The sequence below is a fragment of the Castanea sativa genome, chromosome 1 (genome assembly GCF_040712315.1).
Source record: "Castanea sativa cultivar Marrone di Chiusa Pesio chromosome 1, ASM4071231v1".
Classification (NCBI taxonomy): Eukaryota; Viridiplantae; Streptophyta; class Magnoliopsida; order Fagales; family Fagaceae; genus Castanea; species Castanea sativa.
This window is the reverse complement of record NC_134013.1, coordinates 36,339,753-36,363,569: the sequence shown is the minus strand read 5'-3', so window position 1 is coordinate 36,363,569 and position 23,817 is coordinate 36,339,753. Positions and strand designations below refer to the sequence as shown.

The following is a 23,817-nucleotide window of genomic DNA, read 5'->3' as shown; positions in this document are numbered from 1 at the left end:
TTTCCTTCTTCTCTAATGAGAGCTGCACTAACCGCGGCTAAGGAGACGGTAAGGTACATGAACAATTCTTCCTCCGGCATAGATGGGCTAAGCAACGGCGGAGCGGAGAGATACACCTTTAACTCTTCAAATGCCTTTTGGCACTCGTCTGTCCATTGAAATGATCTCTTCAGTGTGCGGAAGAATGGGAGGCATTTGTCCGTCGCTCTTGATACGAATTTATTCAAGGCTGCGATCTTGCCAGTCAAGCTTTGTACTTCCTTTACCGTCCTTGGAGGAGATAGTTCCATGATCGCCTTTACCTTCTCTGGGTTGACTTCAATGCCCCTCTAGGATACCATAAATCCCAAGAATTTTCCTGCGGTTACTCCGAACGCGCATTTGCTCGGATTCAGCTTCATTTTATATGACTAAAGAGTATCGAAAGTCTCCTAGAGGTCCCTCAGGTGTTCGGACTCCTGCACGCTTTTTACCAACATATCATCTACGTAAACCTGCACGTTTTTGCCAATTTGATGCGTGAACATCTTGTTCATCAATCTCTGATATGTGGCGCCTGTGTTTTTAAGCCCGAAAGGCATTACATTGTAGCAAAAAAGCCCCTGACTCGTTACGAACGAGATTTTCTCCTGATCAACCTTGTCCAATTTAATTTGGTTGTAGCCGAAGAAGGCGTCCATGAAGCTCAAGAGTTCATGTCTTGCGGTGGAGTCTACTAGGGTGGCAATACGTGGGAGTGGGTAACTATCCTTAGGGCAGGCCCTATTCAGATCTGTGAAGTCAACACACATTCTCCACTTCCCATTTGCCTTCTTGACCATTACTACATTTGCCAACCAATCAGGGTAGTACACCTCGCGTATGAAGTCCGCTTCTTGTAGCTTCCGTACTTCTTCTGCTATGGCTCGATCTCGTTCAAGGGCGAACACTCGTTTCTTCTGTCTGACAGGGGAGAAAGAGGGTGACACGTTCAACCTGTGAACTATGACCGACGGGTCTATCCCCGGCATGTCCTCGTGACTCCATGCAAAAACATCTTGGTTTTCCTTGAGGAATAATGCGAGCGCTTGTCGGACTGTTTGGCTGGCCAAGGTGCCGATTCTTGTGGTCCATTCGGGCCTAGAATCATCCAGGTGTACTTCTTCTAACTCTTCCACTGGTTCTACCACCGTTTGTTGTTCCTCGACGCTCATTGCTTGTAGGTGATCATCCATTTCCATCATGGCGATGTAGCATTCTCGTGCAACCACCTGATTTCCGTGCGGCTCTCCAACTCCGTATTCGGTGGGGAATTTGACCATTAGATGATAGGTCGAGGTAACAGCCTTCCATGCATTGAGAGTGGGCCGTCCAAGGATGGCGTTATAAGCAGAAGAGCAGTCGACCACAAGGAAAGATACATCCTTGGTTACTTGCTGTGGGTAATCCCCGACCGTCACAGACAACGTGACGACTCCCAAAGGATAAACCCTTGTCCCTCCGAAGCTAACAAGGGGTGCATTCGTTGGGACCAATTGTTCTCTACTAATCCCCATTTACTGGAACGCGTGGTAGTAGAGGATATTCGCTGAGCTTCCATTGTCCACCAAAACTCGATGCATGTTGTAGTCCCCTGCCCGTATGCTGACGACGAGCGCGTCGTCATGTGGGTGGTGAAGGCGTCGCGCATCTTCTTCCGAAAACCCGATGCTGGGGTTATCTCGTCGCGTTACTTTCAGTGAGGAACCTGTCGACTGGACGTTCTGAACCATCTGCAAATAAGTCTTTCTGGCCTTTTTGGACGACCCTGCAGAAGTAGTGCCCCCTACAATCATCCGTATGTCTCCTATAGGTGGTCTGGGACGTTCGTTCTCCCGTCGTTGATTTTGTTCCTGAAGTTGATCCATTCTCTCCTTCCTCACAAACCTCTACAACCTTCCTTGCCTAATGAGGGTTTCAATTTGCTGCTTTAAGTCATAACAGTCCGTTGAATCGTGGCCATGATCGCCATGAAAACGGCAATATCTGTCTTTCGGCCTCTTGTTCGGATCTCCCTTCAGCTTGCCAAGAAATGTCAGGGTTCCTTCATCTTTGATCTACATTAACACTTGGTCAATTGGGGATATGAGAGGGGTGAAGTTCGTGAATCTTCCCGTGGGCGGTTTGGGTCGTTGATCTTCCTTTCGCTCTCCGGTTCTAGCCATCTTCCGTCCCTTATCCAATCGTATATCTTCCTGCCTTTCCCTTTTTCTAGGTTTTTCCTCTCGGGCCAACAAGGCATCCTCCACGTTCATGTACTTCGTTGCCCTGTAAAACACTTCGGACATAGTCTTTGGATCATTCTTATACAGAGAAAACAGGAACTTACCCTTCCGCAGCCCATTTGTGAACGCTGCTACAAGTATCTTATCATCCGCCTCGTCTATTGAGAGGGCTTCCTTGTTAAAGCGGGCTATGTATGATCTTAGAGTCTCGTCTTCTTGTTGCCTAATGTTCATCAGACACGCGGTAGACTTCTTATGCTGGTGACTCCCGATAAAGTGTGATACGAACTGTGCGCCTAATTCCTTAAAAGTGTCAATGGAATTAGGCGTCAGCCTACTGTACCAGTCCCTCGCAGGTCCTTTCAACGTGGTGGGAAAAGCCCTACACATGATTTCATCCGGTACACCCTGAAGATGCATTAGGGTCTTGAAAGATTCCAAGTGATCCAATGGGTCCTTGGATCCGTCGTAATTCTCCACCCGAGGCATGCGAAATTTTGGGGGAAAGGGGCATGAGCTTACGAGCGCTGTGAAAGGCGAATCTGTTCTATGGACTAGGTCATCCAGGTCGCTGGAGATTCGACCTCTGAGGGCGTTCATCATCACATCCATCCGTTCCCTCATCTCCTGCATCTCAGCTGCTATGTGAGTTGGTAAGGTGTCCGAGATGGATGGCCGGTTGGTCTCCTGCCGCTCCGGTCTACTCGGAGCGTTGCTACCCTCAGGCCCTTCCGCGTTCCTCCCCTCCGCACTAGCACCTTCCTGGTCTTCCTCTGGTGCGCTTGGATGTGCATTCCTTTGCCGCAGTTGCTCTTTTAAATCATGATTCTGCTTAGTTAGGCGCTCAACCGCCGCCGCAAGCATTTGGACTTGCCTCTCTAGAGCTGTGGCGTGCGGTTCGTCGCCTTGATTGTTGGTTGTTGCCATCGATCGAGTGAGTAGCATGCAACTTTTTGTCTCAGGGACAGAGCAAAGGCTAAATCAATTTCCCACAGACGGTGCCAACTGATGATGCCGAAAAAGTCACCAGTAAGCTGCACGCACTCTCAAATCGAAACAACACCTGCAAAACGAAAAGAGAAGACCTAACAGAGAGCACCGATCTGGTGCCGGCCAAAAACCCTCCGAAGGTCAAGTTAGAGTTTTTCATAACACTAAAGTGCCAGAGTCGAGTTAATTATGCGTACCTTGATTTACGAGGGTTTTGGGGTATTTATATTGGTGTAGGGTTATCATCCATGCCTTGGCCAGGAAACCCTTTCCTTTTAGGATAACACCTCTTCGATTCTGCATACCTTATAGAGTTCTTTTCCTTATAGGAGTCTTTTGATTATGGTGAAACGTGTAACGCAAGAACTCTTTTTATTCATGTTTATGTGGAGATCAAGCAAAGCCATATTAGACTTATCGCGAGATGCAAGTTGATTCCGGTTAGGAATCCTTAAAACCAAATCAATACCAACGGAGGCCAAATGTTACAACCATCCACTACATGTCCTTGTAACATTGACTCATCGACCATCCACATGTCAATACCGTATCGTCATGCTTCACGAAGAGAGATCCGTCTCCTATTTTATCCTCTTCACAAGTAATAGTTTTGAGTAGTGTTTTTGTAATTGTTTTGAGTGGTGTTGTATGTTATTGATAGCACACAATTGAACTCTCTCTCTCTCTCTCTTCTCTCTCATGAGTATCACCAAGCCAAGTTTCTCTCTCACGCCAAAAAAAAAAAAAACTCTTTCTCCTCTCTCGGACTCTTCCTCATCAATTGCAATCAAAACACTTTAAAACTCTCCTGGGTGGCAAGTGGCAACCAAATTAGAAAATAATACCCTCTCCTCATAAAATAGCAAAAGAATAAGTAAAAAGTAATGAGAAAAATGAATACTCAATTGAAGAAAACAAGAAAAGCTTTCCTACAAGTAATAGTGTGAAAAACTCGAAATGAATACTCAATAGAAGATGGTACAAGTAATAATGTGAAAAACTCTTATTTAGAAACAAATAATTGAAAACCCATTCTACAAAAACCAATCTCATAAACTTGAAAATCATTTCTACAAAGATTCAGGGCCTGTTTGTTATCTTATCTCAAGCTCACATTTTTATATTTTAAATAATTTTACACACATTTCCACACACTTTTTTACCCACACAAATTTCAAAAAACTACAAAAATTTCATCTCAAACTCATCTACCAAACACCCCCTCAGAAGTCCATACTTTTTAAAACCCATCTCACAAACTTGAAATCCCATACTTTGCCTAGATTTAGAAATAATTGAAAACCCATTCTACAAAGATCCATTTCACAAACTTGAAGAATCCAGATGTGAAAAGAGTTTAAAATAAAAAAGAAGAGCATTGAGGTAATTGATAAGGAGTTACCTAGTTGTGAAAAGAATTTTTCAAACTTGGTTTATTGTGAAGATTCATGAGATTTGCCAAAGGAGGCGTAGGATTTCAATGGTTGTTGGCCACGATGAAGAGAGAGGGAGGTCACTGTAATGACAACGAAGAGGAGGCAGAAAGGGATTTTAGTGCCTATTGGTTGTTGGAGTTTGAATTGTTCAAATTTTTTTAGAGCAGTGAGGGAGATGGGGCCTAGTACAAAGAGGAAGCAGAGATTGAAGACCTCTTCTTTTTCTTTTTTTTTTTTTCTTTTTTTGAGAATACCAAATATTTTTAACACACACGGAAAGAAGGGAGAAGATTTTAAAAAAACTTACAGTGGTGTATATTCAAAAGAGCCTAACTCTTGAATGTATAGTACAGATTTTAAACATCTTTAACTCACACTCATTTTCCAATATGGGATTAACTCACTTGTTGGTTACACATGTTAGTTTTCTCTTTCTTTTAATAAATAATAATTCTTTTATTGATCACATTAAAAAATTTACTAACTTTTTCTTAAAAATACATACTCATACAAAACAATCAATTGTTTGTATTCAGTTTTTAAAACATATTATTGAATATGGTACCAAACATAAGTTTTGCATTATGAGTTTTCAAAATACCTTTTTTCTTTACACTTTTTAAATCACAGTTTTCACATCATTTAAATACCAATATTCCAATGTTGCCACCAAATGAGCCCCTAGTCTTTGAGTTTAGATTTTGGGTTATTATACTTTACTTCTTTATCCATTTAATTTTTTATATATAAAAAAATTTCTAGAATGTAACTAGGGAAGCAAAACAATGTAATTTTTTGTTTAGATTGTAATTAAGATTAAAAGTTGTGTAATTTTTGTATTCCAGTTTATTTGCTGAACAATAATGTAAATTCAATTTGTATTCAATAAAGATGTTCACTTTAAGCATTTTTTTAGTATTTGTTTTTAATTAAATTAAGTAGTGATTTCATTGATAAAACTTTCAAACTAAGGTGTATTACATTGTATGTTACGTGTTTGAAGACTCAATTGCTTTTTTTCGAGATGTGGTTCTTAAAAAACCATCAGACAATAGTCCAATAATCAAAAACTTCCAAAACATTGTAGCATCTTACCAAAATATTTTACATCAAAGACAATAATCTAATAAAAATTGAAGAATCTAACCAAGAAACATCAAAATTAACAAAAACCCAATCATCTTTCCTTGTCAAGGTTCTTTCCTTCTCACACAACACAACTAACAACTTCGCCTAGCCTAGAATTGTCTAGTTGGAGCTACTTTTAGACAAGTACTTGCTTGAATTTCTAAGATTGGGCCAAAAAGCAACGCTATATTTCCAGCTTTTCAAGTTTTTTTTTTTTTAGAATACTAAGTATTTTTAGCACACATACACTGGAAGAGGGGAAAACTGTCCAAGATTGGGTGTTCTAAAAGCAATAATTGCATTTTTATTTCTTCTTATTATGTGTGATTTTGGGTTTTGAGAGATGTCATCATCTTAGTTGGTGGCTTGGATCTTTCCACATCTTCTTCTTAATATGCCCACTTCACATGTGTTCTAGGTGCTTTTGTGGCACTTAATTGATACAACATTGAGGGGGTATGAATTGAAGTGCTCAATTCAAAACCCTATAGAACATTAGGGTCCAAATCCAACTTTATTTTTAAAATTAAAGAGGCAAAATCAAAATGATTCCAAACTTCAAGTGTGTAATTTACAATTTAATCATCGTCAATAGTTTAATTTTAAAGCTTCTTTTTTTTCTCTCTCTCTTTTATAATTGTCATTAAATTCTTCATCACTATATTTGTACATATGCATAATTTGATTTTAAGAGATAATAACTAATCTATCAACCATATATTTTCTCTTGCATTTATATTAAAAAAATTCATATGTTTTTAGTTTACAATTTTAATCTCATCATATTACTCTTTTATTTTTATATTTTAACTATTTAATAGGTTTTATAAATTAGAATGACCTAAATGCAAAAACACCTCCTAGGGTCTGGGTTAATTGCAAAACCAACCCATTGTTTTCAATTATATCATTGAGTTTTTCATATATTCCAAATTGAATCTTGGACTAACTTCTTATAGCTCTTATAAAATAAAAAGAAAAAACCACGTAATCATCATATGGGGGTGTTTTTGCATTTTTTTTTTTTCCCATTAGGAACCAAAATTCACGTATGCTTGCTTTGCATTGAAAAAATAATTGGCTTTCTGCAACACATTTCCACGACCGACCTCTCTCTCTCAAATGCCAAATCAAGAAAACTGAAAAAGCAACAACCAAAAAAGAAAAAGAAAAAAGAAAAAAGAAAAAAACTCGCAAACTCACAACGCTTTTTGTTTATCTAAAAAAGTCTAAACTGACTGCTTTGCTTTCACAATTCACAATTCACAATTCACAATTCACAAACAAACGCATCATCATCAATATCAATATCAATATCAATATCAAATCCAAGCTTTTACCTCCTGTATTCTACCACTACCACTTTTTTTCTGTAGCTCTCACTCTCTTATCCTCACCCCTCATTGATGCTGCTTCTTCTTCTTCCTCTTCGCCGGTACGTGTTCTGTGTTCTGTGTTCTCTCATTTTTCCATGGATCTTACGCTTTCTCTATTCCCGAAATTCTAGATCTGATTCTTAATTCTTTGAGATTTTTTGGGTGAGATTTTCTAATTTTTGCCTCATTCTTATAGATCTGTTTTTCTCATTCATGTTGCATATATTAAGGAAATCTGATTTTTTTTTTTTTTAAATAAATTTTTTATGATTACATTTCCATTGATCCTTAGAGAGAGAGAGCATTGGCTGCCTAAAATGGAAAGATGAGTAGTACGGTTCTGTAATTTTTGGAGCGTGATCTCTTTTGCTTAAGCTTAAGCACTTAAACTTTAAAAGGAAGGTTTTCTGAATTGTGCTTCAAATTTAAAAGGAAGCTGAGTTTTTTTTTGGTTGCTAATACCAAATTTGTGCTACACCTCCTACCTACATTCAAGTTCACATCTTATAACTTAGCTGATGATATATAAAATTAAAGGCCAAAGTTTGGTTCCCCAATTAAATAAAACTATTCAATTGGGGAATCTAACTTACATTGTAAATTAAAATTAATTCTCGTTGTGCACTTACTAAGCATGCTTATGGTGATGTTATATCCTCTCATGAATTGGTTCTATCGCAGAGAATAATAATGATCATAATTTATAATAATAATAATAAATGAGAAATCAAATGTTAATCTTCCATACTTTTCCACACACATATTTTGCCTGCAGGAAATATTAGACCTCTATCTTTAACTTTAGTTGTGGCCTTTTTTGCTTTTGGATTTGGATGGCAGAATACAATGTGATAATGCATGATGTTCTACACTGACTGATTACTACTTCTCACATATGAACATGATCATACATTAAAATCTTGATTGTGCACAGAAAAGCATACAATGGTGATATGGATAATATTACAATGGAAATTTCAAATTTTAATAATTTTCATTTGTTTTTCTGACTATTTTTCCAATTTTTTCTTTGTAGAATAATTTGTTGCTAAGTGAGTTGAACAACTCTTGGACTTTCGCTCAGATGTGGATGGATTTCTTTATGTAATCTGAGGGTTAAGGACTCTGTACACTTGCCAATTACTTTAAGAAACACATAATAATAATAATAATGGCTCCCGCTAGCAAGGCTGATAAGAAGGCTTCTGTAGATGCAGCTGCTTGGATGTTTAATGTTGTCACTTCTGTTGGGATTATCATTGTCAATAAAGCCTTGATGGCTACTTACGGCTTCAGTTTCGGTAAAGTATTCCTAAATCATTTCTTTTTTTATTTTTCTCTCTCTTGATCTATGTTGCCTTTTCCAGTAACTTTATCACATTATCTCCTTAGCTTCAAAAGTATCTGTTTATCCATTTAACAACCTTTGTGCACTTAATTTTCTAATTCTTTCTCTCTTCTTAGTGCATTATTTTTCTCCTTTAAATAGCTTGCTGCAAGTAATTGCATTGGAGTTGAGAGGGACAATTTGCTTTGTTACTAGGTTTTCAGATAATGGATATTGTGCAACTCCTACTGGATTAGAATTGGGCTTTCCTTCTTAATCTTCTTCCTAAAGTTTTGTATTTTGTTCATTCCTGATATCAACAGTTTTCTCTGATCATGTTAGTCTATGATCTTCTTCATGTTTCTATTGCCTTTAAGCCTGTATGGTACGAGTTCCGTTTTCTGTTTTTCCTGCATTCCTCTGATTATCTCCTTTTGGTTTTGTTCTCCATTATGTTTCTAATCTCAAAGGTTTGGACTGTCTCCATCTTATTTCTGCTTGGAGCCTGCATGCTGGGACCTTCAAATGACCCCTTTTTCTCAATTAAAAGATATTTTCCTTGATTTTATTGTCCATGTTTCCAGAAGTTGTTCCTTTTATCCATAATTTTATTAGAGAGAACCTTAATATTCAGACAATTTAAATATTATCCTTTTTACACAGGGTTAGAGGGAATACAGTTTAAATATTATTAGGTTATCAGGGATGGCATTCACTGATTTAATATATTTACTTTAATAAGTCATTCAATGATCTAATGCTACTGGACTCTCAAGTTTTATTACCTATTCATGTGGAAATCAATGCAAGGAAGCTATGCACGTCCCCTTCCCCCTGCCCCCCACTCTCTTTTCTCTCTTCTCTGTGGTTGAATTAGACTCATACCATAGTGAAAGCTCTGATTTAAAAGTTGGAATTATTTGTTTGCTAATTGATCAAGCTGTGATTCTCTTTTGGTTTGTATCTGGCTATCTGTTGTTCCTTTTAGACCGGAGTGTCTAGTTTGTTCATTGGTTATAATCTTAAGTTATTTGTCTCACAACATTTTCATTCTTCTGTTTCCTTTTGTTCCTATAATGTTTCCTTTTGTTCCTATAATTATGACAATTATGGCCCAAATGAAATGTGGATTTTATCTTTCATGTTAGTTCTAACTGACAAAGCATTGATGGATAGTCTTCAATAAGGGGCTGAAAATTAGATGTGCTATACTGAGATGCTTTTACGGTTTTACCCTATTGTCTAAAAATTAGTCAGAGCATGATGGAAAGGTATTCAATGCTGCATCATATATGCCTACAAAATGATAGTTAAATTTGTGAGCTGGAATTCCCTAAAAACTATCCTGATGAAAAAAACTGAATTGGAGCTTGGGGCAAAGAACAAATAGTTTCAGAGTGCCATGTGAACAATGTATTCCAATCAAACTAAAATGAGAGAACAATGTGATTATTCATGAGTAAGGAGCATGATTTAGGTCAATGAGTTTAAGTTTAATTGGTGCTTCCTTCCCCCTTGAGAATGCGGTAGAGTGGTTGTTTATGTAACAAACCAATTAAAACCAAGAAAAGTAGAAAGCAGGATTTAGGAGCAAGTAGCAGGTGTGGTGCTTCAAGCGTACTGGTTGAGTGGTATAAGTAGACATGACTGCAGGGGACTTGTGCACAAGAAGAATCCTTAATAGTCCCCGCTAATAGATGATCCAAGCAAGACTTGGGTACAGTGACATTTATAACTTAGTGAGGGCAGTTTTGTTTTAGATTTGGGATGGCTAACAGTTCACGAAGGAAATTTAAGGAAATGAATAAGTGATTACATTTAATTTTCAACATAGCCAGTTGATCAATAGGAGTGCAGTTGTACGTTCAATAGTTTGGATGAGGCACAGTGGTGCTAACAATGATGTCCTGTTTAATGACCTTTGAGTCCATAAATCAGTGATTTTGATAAGCAATTTGAAGAAAAATGTAATCAATAGGAGTGCAGTTTGGTAAGCAATTTGAAAAGTATGTTATAGTATAAGGATATTGCTCATCATTTGTCTGTTCACAGTTCTAAGTAGTTGCTATCTTTTGCAGCTACAACATTAACTGGTTTGCATTTTGCAACAACAACTCTGATGACAGTTGTCCTACGGTGGTTGGGATATATCCAATCCTCTCATCTACCATTCTTGGAGCTTCTAAAATTTGTTATCTTTGCTAACTTCTCTATTGTTGGAATGAACGTTAGTCTAATGTGGAACTCTGTTGGATTCTATCAGGTAAGTTTCTGTATGATCTAGTTTACGATTTCATTCTGGCAATCTATTGGATAATTTTTGAATGTTATTCTCTATTTTATTTACAGATTGCTAAGTTGAGTATGATCCCTGTATCCTGCCTTTTGGAAGTTGTGCTGGACAAAATTCGATACTCTAGAGACACGAAGCTGAGCATAGCAGTTGTTCTATTGGGTGTTGGTGTTTGCACTGTCACCGATGTGAGTGTTAATACCAGAGGCTTCATTGCAGCCTTTATAGCTGTCTGGAGCACTGCTCTGCAACAATATGTAAGTTGTCAATACCTCTACGCATGTGCACATAACTATCAAGATTTGTGCATGTGTAGTTACATATGTTGGAGTCTGCTAGATTGAGACACATATTATGTTCAATTGAGTGCACACACACCTTTGAAATATAGTGTTAATTACATTCTAAATTGTCATTATCTACTAACTCTCTTTTGACAAACTCATAAACAGAATTCTCTCTTTTAAATTCTTTTATATTTTGTTCAAAAGACTCATCTTTTTTTTTTCTTTTTTCTTTTTTGTGTGTCAAATCTCTGCATGCAGTATGTTCATTTTCTTCAACGGAAGTATTCACTTGGCTCTTTCAGCCTGTTGGGACATACTGCTCCAGCACAGGCTGCTTCATTGCTGTTAATAGGCCCCTTTCTAGATTACTGGTTGACAACCAAAAGAGTTGACGCATATGACTATAATATGTGGTCTTTGGTAAGTACAGCAGCAATTTATGGTCTGTCTTCCATGATTCTTATATGAAGTGATTGTTTTTTACTTATTTTACAAAAAAAAAAGTAATTGTTTTTTTATCCTCATCATATGCAAATTAAAATTTCATGTTTTTAACCATCCTGTTATGGGCATAACAAACATCAGTGACATGTACTATCGTTTGCTTTTATGCAATCAATTGAAAAGTTCCTTAACTGGTTTCCCCAGTTATGAGAGGAACTTTAAAAAGTAACTGTTCATGGCATCCAAATGGAACATCAAATGTCATTTTCTCAACATTCTAAACCAAGCTCCCTCTTTCTCCCTCTCTTGATTTTTTCAAGCAAGAATGACCCAAAGAGCACTTTCTTATATTTTTCTGTCTAGCAAGCAAACCTTTTTTGTATATTTGTTTTTTGTGGTTCTTATTTAAAAAGACCATGATAGCTCCTATAGTGTCTTTTTACCACATCTCAATGTGGTGGTGTTGGTATACATGACAACTGTGCACCCGTTTTGTTTACATGCATAACGGGGGTGAATGTCTTCTGGCTTTTGTCTTACATTATCTGATTTTAATAGTACTGTAACTCACAGTTCCGCTGTAACTTGCTCTTACCAGGTGTTTATAATTCTTTCATGCACTATTGCTGTGGGGACCAACCTCAGCCAATTCATTTGCATAGGAAGATTTACGGCTGTATCTTTTCAAGTACTTGGTCATATGAAGACAATCCTTGTTTTGATTATGGGATTCTTCTTTTTTGGGAAAGAGGGTCTTAATTTGCATGTGGTTTTGGGAATGATAATAGCGGTAGTTGGAATGATATGGTACGGAAATGCCTCATCTAAGCCTGGTGGAAAGGAGCGTAGGAGCCACTCACTCCCTACTTGATGGGAAAGTGTAAGGTTCCTTAGGAAAAATTGAGCATACAAAGATAGCTGATTCCAGGAAGCTATTGATTGAGATTAAAAACCACCCATTTGATTCTAATTATTTTTGAACTTTCCTTAGTTTCATTTCTTTATTTTTAAATTTCCCCATCAAAGGAATGGATATTCCTGGATGGGCTTAGATTCCCTACAATTTTTTCTGTTTCACTAGTATAATTTATAGTAATCAATTCTTTTTGTGCTATTTATTTCCAAACTATCTGTTCCTACGATATTCTTTCTTGTGGCTCACCATTAAACTCATTGAATGGTCACATCTTAAGTTCAAAGTTAAAAGCCGAGCCAAACTCTGCAATATAGAGAAATCAATCGGCTCCGTTTATTCCCATTTTGGATATTAAGACATAAGATATATGATTTTTTTTCCTACGAAATTCAGAATATATATATATATATATATATATATATATATATATATTTTTTTTTTTTTGGGGGGTGATTCTGAGCTTTTATGTCCATGGGAAGAGCAATACTAGAAATACAAATTTTTTTACCACTTTTATCATAACTTATTGAGTTAGCAAAATAAGTTATCAAGTTGTAATTAGTGAAACATTACTTTCACATAAACTTATCACTAATATAAATTTTATTCTATATACCAATCACTGAAAAAGTTGGGTAAATTTTTTTGTATCCCTGTACTTACTGTAATAGGAATTGTTAGAATTTTGACCAAAAGTCTCTTAAACTACTGTGTAATCCTGACTTTGAAGACTGCTGAGGAGGTCCATCGCACCATCATAGTCCTAAGGGTGTGCATGTATACTTTCGAATAACTCTTTTAAGGCTTATTTTGTTAAAACTGAAATTTTTTTATTAAAAGTACTGTAAATAATGGTAAAAATTAATTAAAATAGTATAGTTAAATCTATAAATAATATCAAAAAATGTAATAGTACCTATAAATACTAACAAAAATATACTGAATAGTAAAATAAGCTGGCAAAAGTAATTTTTATCAAACATACCCTTAAATTTAAATGGATGGGCGGCCTCATTTAGTAATAGAACATTAATTGAAAGCGGAGGAAAAGCTTTGTCGGCTAAGAACCCCACAAGAGGCAGAAATGCAAGTTTTATATGGACATATATTCAACTACTTTTTAGAAATCTAAACCAGCAACATGAACTAGTGGAAATTAAAGTAGCGAAAGGGTAAGGGTCGTTACTGAATTCTCCTTCATTCACGCCTGAACTCATATAGAAGAAACTGGTTCCACACATCCATCTCATTGCGTAATTGACATTTACGAATACTAGAAACTTTTTTTTTATTTATTAAACGAAAAGTTTTTATTGTGAAACTCAGTATGCATTTGGGATGAAATTTTAACGACTATTTTCCTTTAAAAAAAATTGAAAAGTTTAACTTTTTTTTTCTCCTACTTTCGTACAAAACTTAGGTACAGTGTGTTTAATGTTATTCTTTAAGTTCGTTTCTTAAAATTTAGCTATATGGTTTTTTAACTAAAAAATATTTTTTCATTTTATGAGAAAAAATTCACATAACGGAATTTAAAGAGGGAAACCTAAATAATAGCACCTAAGTAATATACTTAAGTCTTGTCCATTTTGATATAGTCAACCACTAGGTGTTTGATCAAAATTCTTTAAGAGGTAGTGTAATTCTGACTTTGGTGGCTTCATAAGCTAGATGTTTTTTAGAAACCAAAAGATTTTTTTGGGACTAGGAGTATTGCAATATAGAGATTTCTAATTGCTGGTAAAGTTAAATCAAATTATTTAAAATTGAAATTTTAATTAATTGAAATCACGTTATGATAACTCAAAATCACCACAATTATTTCAAAAATAATCTCGAAGGGTATAAAAATTGAAATTCAAACAAATGAAAATTTAATGACTATTTTCCTTTAAAAAAAAATGAAAAGTTTACCCTTTTTTTTTTCCCCTGCTTTCTTACAGAGAAAGAACTCTTTTAAAAAAATACAATAAAAAAGTTGTATGAAACTCACTACCGCCTCTCCATATCCTTTTGGTTGAAGGAAAGAAAAATATAGCGTCTGGCTTATTTAAAAGCTTGAACCCCAAGTTTCCAACGGCATTATATACAAAATCACGAAGCCAGTTTTGTTTCTTTTATCAGCCCCTAACCCACGTTCTCTCTCTCTCTCTCAAATTTGATCTGTTTACAGTTGATCATGGAATTCAACAGCTTTTCCATTCAAGAAGATGAGTACTGGGGAACATTATTGATATCTCCTCTTAATTCTACTACTACTACTACTACTACTACTTCCATCTCTGAAGCAGAATATTTGTCAATCAAAGAGAATTCCTCTATTAATGATGATCAGTGCTCCTCGCTTGTGCTTGAACATGTACAGACATACAATCTACCATCTGATGAGAGCTTCTTTAACGCACTAGTCGTGGATCAAACTTCGGACGTGGAAGCTACTTTTGGTCACGATATCTCTCTTATTCATACCCTTTTGAAGCAACATTCTTGTGACAAGAATCAAGAAGTACTATATGGTTCTTCTTGTTGCATTGACAAGTTTGAGGTTGACGTCTTATTGGGTGGTACTGATTTCTCCCTACAACTTCTTTCTCTTCAAGATTTTCTGAGGGTTCTACATTCTAAACTCTAAAGCATCTTATCTTAATTAAATGACAGCAAATCTGATAAAGAATTAAGGGACACGTGATTTTTCTTTAATTTTGTCAATTGTTAATTTGGATCATTGGATAGTTATAGCAATTTATATTTTACAAGATCTTTAGTTTTCATTCGCTTCTGTTTAGAGTGATATGGCAATCAGTATTTTGTTTTATGGTTAGTTTTAATTTCCCTTTTTGTTTCTGGAGATAGATTACACAGACCTGGTGACTACTGGCTTGCTAGTTGCTATATTGACTTTGAAATCTTGTTAGTTTTCTTCTCTTTAATACAATGTCATTATTACTCATGGACATGGTATATATGATTATTATTCTGGTACTTAAATATTGATCGAAGCACTCTACCTCATTGCTTCTTTGAAGCCCAATACACTCTCCCAGTGAACTTCCTCCTTGTTATTCAGTCTTTTCTTTAAAAATTAAAATTAAAAATCTTTTTTTTTTTAATCAAATCTTTTCCTTTTCCGGCTAGATTTAGTTCCATCAACGTCTGCATGTATTCTGAATATATTTGTTTATTTAGTCTTAAAGGATGGACTACGCTTCATCAAATTGGAAGGCCTCATTTAGTCTTAGAATATTGTCCAAAGAACCAAAAATTCTGCATTAATAGAGCAATGCTAAATACACAATTTTTTTATTTATTTCATTATACTAATCAATTCTTTTTGTGCTATTTATTTCCAAATTGTGTACCTACAATACTCATTCTTCTAAATCACAATTAAATTTATTGAATGATCACATCTTAAGTTGGAGAATAAAGGCCAATTTTAATTTTTAATAGTTTAGCTTAATTAGTGTAGATGTACCTAACACTTTTCTCATATTATTATCAACAGTATGTATCAAAGCCTATTTAGTAGCCCATTGTGGATTTAGAGACATTGTCCATCGCAGCATCATATATGAATTTGATTCAGTGCATTTGTAAGCCCAGACATAATCCTAAGGGTGTGCATATATACTTTTGAATACCTTTTAGTCCTAAGGATGGACTATGCTTCAATGAAATTGATGGGCCTCATTTAGTTATAAAATATTAAGAGTCTATTTAGGATCCGCCTATTTTGCTGAGACTGAAAATTTTTTACTGAAAATACTTTAGATAAAAGTAAAAGTTAGCTGAAATAGTATAGTGGGATCCGAGAATAGTTCCAAAAAATGCAGTGGAACTCATGAATAGTAGCAAAAATAAGTTAAATAGTAAAATAAATTGGCAAAAATAATCTTGCCAAACAAACACTAAGGGTCCATTTGAGATCCGCTTATTTTGCTAAAGCTGAAAATTGTTGAAAATATTGTAAATAAAAGCAAAAGTTAGTTGAAATAATACAATAGAACCTATAAATAATACTAAAAAGTGTAATATGATCTATAAATAGTAACAAAAATAAACTGAATAGTAAAATAATAGGCAAATATATTCTTCGCCAAATCAACACTGAATTGAAAGCAGAGGAAAAGCTTTGTCGGCTAAGAACCCCCACAAGAGGCAGAAATCTCCTTTGTCGGCTAAGAACCCCACAAGAGGCAGAAATGCAAGTTTTATATGAACATATATTCAACTAGATCTGAACTAGCAACATGAACTAGTGGAAATTACAATTGCAAAAGGGTAAGGTAGTGTTTGGAAATATTGTTCTAATAACGTTATTTGTATTTTTTAGAAATATATGCGAGTGAAAAAGTGTGAAAATATATTTAATATTGTTTTAAATACTGAAAAATGTTATTCTAATTAGAACCAAACATTCCCTCAGGATTGTTAATTGAATTCTCCTTCATTCACTGAACACATAAGGAGAAACTAGTTCCACACATCCATCTCATTGCGTAATTGATATTTACAAATATTAAAAACTCTTTTTTTATTAAACAAAAAGCTTTTACTGCAAAACTCGGTGGGCGATTAAGATGAGCTGAATTTTTCAGCTCATCTCCACTTTCACTTTTAGCTTATTTTTGTTACTATTTATGAGCCTCATTGTATTTTTTAGTACTATATATAAATCACACTGCACTATTCAACTAACTTTTATCTAATACTTTCAGTAAAAAAAAAAAAATCAGTTTTACCTAAATAATCTCCTCCCAAACAAACACCCAATAGAAAAATAAACAAGGAACCAGTTAATGTTGGTCACTTTTATGGAAAATCGAAGAGCTGTTTAAAAAGTTGTTCACTTTTTCATTTCTAATAACTTTCTTTCTTTCCTGTTTGTCTCATCTCATTCTCTGCAAGTCCAAGCTTGAACAATTCACTGAATCAATGCAAACCCATCTAAATCAAAGCGAAATAGCTATATTTATTTAGTTGAGACAAATTGTAATGATGAGTCCAATGAATAAGTATTATACAACTGAGATCTAGCAAGCCCGTTCTCCAGACAAGAAGGAAGCAAAAGAAAAAAAAAATTAAAAGGAGAACTAGCAGAAGGGCTGAGAAAAAATAACATGAGAATACAAGGAAGCAAGCCAAAATTGCATCACTGATCCAAACCCAGAAAAAAGAAAAACAGGAAAAGACCGAAACAAAAACCCACCAACCCAAAAGAAAGATCCACCACAATCCAACCTCCAGGAGAGAGAGAGCATAAGCTCGTGACAGAAAGAGCATGAGATCTGAAACCATAAGGGCCAGGTCGAGAGAGAAAGAAAAGAGTTTACTCGTGAAAAGAGAAAGAGAACCGACTGTTTGTGTTGTTAGTACCAGTGAGTGCTACAATTTTCTAGCAAATTACAATAATGTCACTAGGCAACGTGAATCAAAAATTGAAAACTAATCTTAAGGAGTCCTCTAATACAGTGTTTAAACACCTTAAATAGAGAATCAAGACTCAAAAACTCCTAAAAATACATTCCAACCAAACAGGCCCTAAAGCTCCCAATAATAAGATTTTGTCCCCGTTGCATGCTGGCCTGGCCTCGCCCTGATATTTGTTATGTTCAACTACAATCAGTAGAAATCATCATCGTGTTAAGAAAACAATCAACCTTCACTGTAATTTATTATCGAATTTACAAACCAGAAATTCCAACCATGATATATCTAGCTAGCCTACTTGGCCCCATACCCCCTTCGCTTTCATATCTCATTAAGTCAAACATCCAATTACTTGAGATCAAGCAAGGTATGAACATTCAAGTTGGTGTTTAAGCGTAAATTTCTACTAAATATGGTACCAATCAAGTATTGGAAAGCATACATAGAGATGGATGCATTTATCAATTGCTTGATATATAATGCAACTCTGCAGATGGACTACACTAATAGAACCATAGAAAAACCAAAATTGACCAAATATGATAATAGGGTTACAGGCTTAAAAACACAACCACAGTGAAAAACCCAACCACAGCCCACAGTAACAAAAATCTAAAAATGTCCAATCAAACATACTAAATAGCCAAAAATCTGGATTGCCCAACAATATGTATTTAGTTTAGAACAAAGAAAAAAATCTCAGCGCTTTTTAGAGACACCAACAGTCTTTCCCCTGCGGCCTGTAGTCTTGGTGTGTTGGCCACGAACACGAAGGCCCCAGTAGTGCCTCAGACCACGATGGTTCCTGCATACAGGTCTCAAGAGTCAGCTCTACCTTATGTTTCACAAGCCAAAACTTAAAATGCAACCTTTTATGGTATTAAGAAGATGAAATACTGGCACCCGACAGACATGTTTCTTTCACCAGGAGAGAGTAGAAAGTATCACACAAGACATATGTTATATTGGGGACTACGAACACAGAAGAAACAATAACAGCTAGTAAGAGTGATTCTACAAGCTTGAGAACATTCTGGCACACTCTACAGAATTGTTTGAGAAAGCAACTGCCACAGATTAAATGTCACAGGGTTATGGATAAAATATTTTGCACTAATATACCAAATGTTTGAAGTACAATTGTCAACAACTCCTCTTATTATTCTGAGGATGGTAAGTATTATCCAACAAGGGCAAAACGTAAATAAAGTTCGGTTATGTAGGTCATTCATTAATGCAAGCAACATGGTAAAATATAATTGGGAAACCTAAGGTACAGGTCCTTGTACCCTTGCAACAATTTACAAAACATCCATCAAATATATTATTTCATTTCGTATGAAACCTAGAGAACATCATGGGAAGAATCTCAAATCAATTCCATGAGTTCTAGGGGTTGTGTTGACTGCCTAGAAACAAATCTTAAAACAAAAGTAAGACACCATTCCTAGGTCTCAAGAATATAGTACACAAACTGCAGTTAATAACTCTCTTTTTTTCTTTTCAATTAAACCACGAGCATCAAAACAGGATGCAAACATACAATTCCATTCCATATAAAGAGAGAGAGAGAGAGAGATGAATTAAAAAAGAAGAAAGTAGCGGACCTGATCTTCTTCAAGCGTTCCAAATCATCTCTCAACTTCATATCAAGAGCATTGGAAACGACCTGAGAGTACTTTCCATCCTTGTAATCCTTCTTCCGATTCAAAAACCAGTCTGGAATTTTGAACTGACGAGGGTTGGCAACAATAGTCATCAGATTGTCCAGCTCAGCTGCACTCAATTCCCCAGCTCTAACAACAAAAACAAATTCAAAATCAATACCAGCAAATATTATATTATATAAGGCTTGATTTGAAACAACAACAAAATAATCAAATCAAATCTAAGACCTCTTGTTCATGTCGACATCGGCCTTCTTGCAGACGAGGTTGGCGAAACGGCGACCGATACCTTTGATGGAGGTGAGAGCGAACATGATTTTCTGCTTTCCATCCACATTTGTGTTCAGCACACGAAGGATGTGCTGAAAATCCTCGTTTGCCACCAGAGACTGCGCGCATTTTCACACCCTCAAAAATCAACATTCTAAATCTAAATCTAAATCTTCTAAGTAGAGTTATAGAGCTATGCTGAGAGAGAGAGAGAGAGAGAGTATATATATATAATTTACCATTTTGCAGAAGAGACGATATCGCGAGGCTGTTTGCGACGGACGCCGTGAATGAGAGAAACCGCTTTCTTGCTTTTCTTTCTTTTCTTTTTCTCATCTCTGCCTTCTTATTCTCTTATATACAGTACTCGTTAGGGTTTTCCACTTTTCTACCTTTTTTACCATTTTGCCCTCCCTCCCTTAATAATTAATTTAATGGCTTCTTTTTTTTTCTTTTCTTTTTTTAACTTATATGTTTCCGAAATAATAAACCACACAATTTTTTTTTTTTTTACTGCTTTGAGTGGAGTTGTGGTGTTCCTTTGGATTAGAACCACTTTCCCTCTCACTTGTGTGTATATGTTTGTTTTTCAAAAAAAAAAAAAAAAGAATAGGTAATTGTCTCACATTGCTTAAGAGAGTGTGTTGTGTGTAGTATAACTTGCCTCCACTCTCCCTTAAAAGTTGTCATGGCTTTTGAGTAAAGTTGTGGTGTGCCTTTGTGTTAGAACCTCTTTTCCTCTCCCTTATGTGCGAAAAAAAAAAATGTGCTTAATGTCAATTTTAGGTTTTTTTGTATCACAAAATAAAGACAAATTATTTGAGGGCCATTTGATAATGTTGTTCTAATAATATTATTTAAGTTTTTTGAAAACACGTATGAGTAAAAAAGTGTTGTGAAAATATGTATTATGTTTTTTAAACAATGAAAACTATTATTTAAATACCCCTCCCAAACATCTCATTGATTTTTAAAGTATATAAAGATTTATATTAATCAAAAGAGATATTAATTTTAAGAATTTTGATAATTATGTCATAAAAAATTATTTAATTTTTTAAAGCACATGGATATTTACATTAATTAAAAGAGATATTAATTTTAAGAATTTTGATTATTATGTCATAAAAAGTTACTCTCATTAGTATAAAAATTTTGATCAACCACACAAAGTTAGGATAACTATTTAACATATAAATATCTGTTTTATTATAATATTTTTTTAGTACCTAATTACTAAAGGCAATATATTTACTCACTAAAAACTTCTAAGAATAATAACAAATATAATCATCTTCTAACAATAAATAACTGAGTTTTGTTAAAAAAACAAAAAATTAAAAATAAAAATAAAAGATAATAAAAAGCATGTGTCATCGAATTTCCATTAGATAAATTATATATTTTGAAAATTTAAACCTAGAAAATCAATGTTTAGATAACAAATAAAACATCTTATATTATCATTCCAACTTTCCAAGAATTACTATCATCTAAAATTCAAAATACGTGAAGAAAATTTTTAGATGTTAAAATTTAGTGAGAGTATTTTAGACATTATACAATAAAATATTTTAAGAATCATAAACTTTCATTAGGGTTTAACTAAGAAAATAACAATATGACATATTTGCTCTTTTCCAAAGAAAAATCGCTTGACTTTAAAGTTTAAAAAGGAATTGTAAACTACCCCAAGCATAAAGGATGAAAAGTGTTTTTATCCTAAGTTTTTATTTTTGTTTTTGTGCGTAAAACTGTGTATTTTTACTTAAAATATTACGCAAAGAAAAATATATATAAAAAGTCGACTCAAGAAAAAGTCAAGCCTATACTCTTTTGGAGATTGAAGCAATGGCAGCATTAACAACACTTCAATTTGCCTCAGACTTGGATTTTCGTCGAGCTGTCCTAGAGACCAATTCACAAATCTTGGTGAATGCCCTACTCAAGGACAACAACTTCTTGTCCTCGGATGGTTTGTTATTTGAGGACATCATATTTTTTGCTAAGTTCTTTAATCAACTGCATTACTCTCATGTAAAGAAAGAAGGTAATATGGTTGCCCTTAATTTAGCTCGACATGCTTTAAGTATTTCAGATATTTTGTAGTGTGGATGGAGGACGTTCCACCACCTTTATTTCATATTGTCCTAGCTAACATTGCTGGGTTTTTTTAATAAATTTAATTACATTCCCCCTCAAAAAAAATTGTATGTGAAATAAAGAATATTGGCTCAACAAAGCTAACTAAACCAACAAATTTCTAAAAACACAACAGAGTGACACAACATTTTCATAATACCTTTATAATTTTGTTATATTTTATTTTGGCTTGTAAGGAATTGACAGCTTAACAATTTTGAAAATATTGTGACAACAACAAGATATCTTAACATTTTCACACAACAAATATTATGTTCACGACATTTTTACAATAAATCATAAGTAATAGGTTGTTATTGGTGGGCAAAATAGTTGTTTCATTGGTAGGAGTGCTATGAAACTTATAAGTTTAAATTAGAACTAATAACAATTTACCACATATTATTTGTTACGAAAGTGTTATGAAAAATATTATGGATATAACACTTCTTTTTCACAATACCTTTATTTTTAGTTGTGATTGATTCTAGTATGATATTTTATTATTTTATTTTGACCTATAAGGAATTAACACATCAACAATTGTGAAAATATTGTGCCAATTTGTTATGTTAATATTTTATTATAATGAGAATTAGTGCAAATTGGACAAACCAAAAATAATATAGCAAATTTATTGCAACTTTACTTATTTACCAAAAAAGAAAAGCGGCTAGCAAAACAGTGAAAATTAAACAAACCAAAAGTATTGTAGCAAAGCTACTTTAGTCTTTCCCATTCACTCTTTGTATATATGGTCAAGGTATTGATAAAAGTGATTTATCTACTTCTTCTCTAAAATTTCTTAGACACTTCCTCATTTCTCTAAAAAAAAAAAAAAAAAAAATTCTCAGGTGCTTTATCTGCTTTTAACTTTTATATATATATATATATATATATATATATATATATATATATATATATATATATTTTTGATCAATATAATAAAAATAGTATTATGTTTTTCAATGATCATACTAAATTTAATAATAAACTCAATCATATATTTCATTTATCAATGTAATTGTGGGTCAGGTGATTAGAGCACATTTTTGGGCTATGAGCCCTATCCGAGGATGATCAAATACCCGAGAACATTTAAAAGATCCATGCGTACATAGACCGGAAGGCCGAGAAGGAAAGGGGAAATTGACGTGGTAATCAAGGTTCTCAAGGAACAAAAGTGCCTCAGGAAGTCAACCACTATGAAAAGATGAGCTCCAAGGGAGATAGTACAGCCGTATGAGCAATGGAAAAAAGAAATATCTAGGAAGGTGACTGTCTCCACCATATTAAATGCACTACACCAACTGAACTGACTGCATTTAAGGATAAATAACACCTAAATAGTGTCTTCCCAGCTCACAGTCCTTCCTATTACCTCCAGAAGGGTCTTGATGAGACAAGCATCCAAAGGATTCCCTATAAATTGAATAGGTGGAAGGCTGGGATGTATTGGAGGGGATTATATAAGGAGATTACCTCCATAAAAAAGGGCATGCAAGACTGAAAGAAAAGAGAAAAAGGAGAGTAGAACACTTTGTAACAGATTAAACTTGATCAATATAAGAACACTTTGTCCTCGGATTGGTCCGAGGAAAGATATTATGTTGAATTTGTGTGTCTAATCTTTTTAACTTGAACTCAATCTATCTTGAGCCTGAACTTGCGTGGCTTAGTAGTTTGCTTGAAAGATCCACTCTCAAACAAATTTATTGCTTTGGGCATATTGGGCTGACTTCCACTGTTCTCGGTGGGCTTAGGTTGCAATACTAGTCCTTACAGTAATTATATGATTGAATTTAATTGAAGGATTTAAAAAAGTATAAATTAACCCAAAGTGATAGTAATGCGTTTGTATGAAAGTA

The 23,817-nt window shown here is 34.7% G+C and overlaps 2 protein-coding genes across 3 annotated transcripts; one reads left to right on the top strand and one right to left on the bottom strand.

The window, feature by feature from the left end:
- Positions 1-6,897: 6,897 nt before the first annotated feature.
- Positions 6,898-12,650, top strand: LOC142622924 (UDP-rhamnose/UDP-galactose transporter 6). Of its 2 annotated transcripts, none has more exons than XM_075796483.1 (6): positions 6,898-7,232; positions 8,210-8,474; positions 10,579-10,763; positions 10,850-11,050; positions 11,339-11,500; positions 12,123-12,650. In XM_075796483.1, the coding sequence occupies exons 2-6, from the start codon at positions 8,345-8,347 to the stop codon at positions 12,393-12,395; spliced, it is 951 nt and encodes a 316-aa protein (XP_075652598.1). In that variant the 5' UTR covers positions 6,898-7,232; positions 8,210-8,344; the 3' UTR covers positions 12,396-12,650. The 2 variants fall into 2 exon arrangements, with proteins under 2 accessions (XP_075652598.1, XP_075652599.1); XM_075796484.1 differs by having other exon boundaries at positions 7,134-7,335.
- Positions 12,651-18,379: 5,729 nt separating this feature from the next.
- On the bottom strand, positions 18,380-20,183 carry LOC142629523 (small ribosomal subunit protein uS13z/uS13y/uS13x). Its single transcript, XM_075803535.1, has 4 exons — positions 20,047-20,183; positions 19,766-19,926; positions 19,478-19,666; positions 18,380-18,675 (listed from the first exon to the last, which is right to left on the bottom strand). Exons 1-4 carry the CDS (start codon positions 20,047-20,049, stop codon positions 18,570-18,572), a joined length of 459 nt encoding a protein of 152 aa, XP_075659650.1. The 5' UTR covers positions 20,050-20,183; the 3' UTR covers positions 18,380-18,569.
- Positions 20,184-23,817: the final 3,634 nt, after the last annotated feature.

What these genes read in the sequence shown, in the direction of transcription:
- LOC142622924 (XM_075796483.1), top strand. Translation starts at nt 8,345, where the DNA reads ATGGCTCCCGCTAGCAAGGCTGATAAGAAGGCTTCTGTAGATGCAGCT. An exon ending in ACTCTGTTGGATTCTATCAG is followed by an intron (nt 10,764 to 10,849) that starts GTAAGTTTCTGT and finishes TTTTATTTACAG; the next exon opens with ATTGCTAAGTTGAGTATGAT. An exon ending in GCACTGCTCTGCAACAATAT is followed by an intron (nt 11,051 to 11,338) that starts GTAAGTTGTCAA and finishes CTCTGCATGCAG; the next exon opens with TATGTTCATTTTCTTCAACG.
- LOC142629523 (XM_075803535.1), bottom strand. An exon ending in GATGTCGACATGAACAAGAG is followed by an intron (nt 19,667 to 19,765) that starts GTCTTAGATTTG and finishes TTTTGTTGTTAG; the next exon opens with AGCTGGGGAATTGAGTGCAG. An exon ending in GAACGCTTGAAGAAGATCAG is followed by an intron (nt 18,676 to 19,477) that starts GTCCGCTACTTT and finishes ACCTGTATGCAG; the next exon opens with GAACCATCGTGGTCTGAGGC.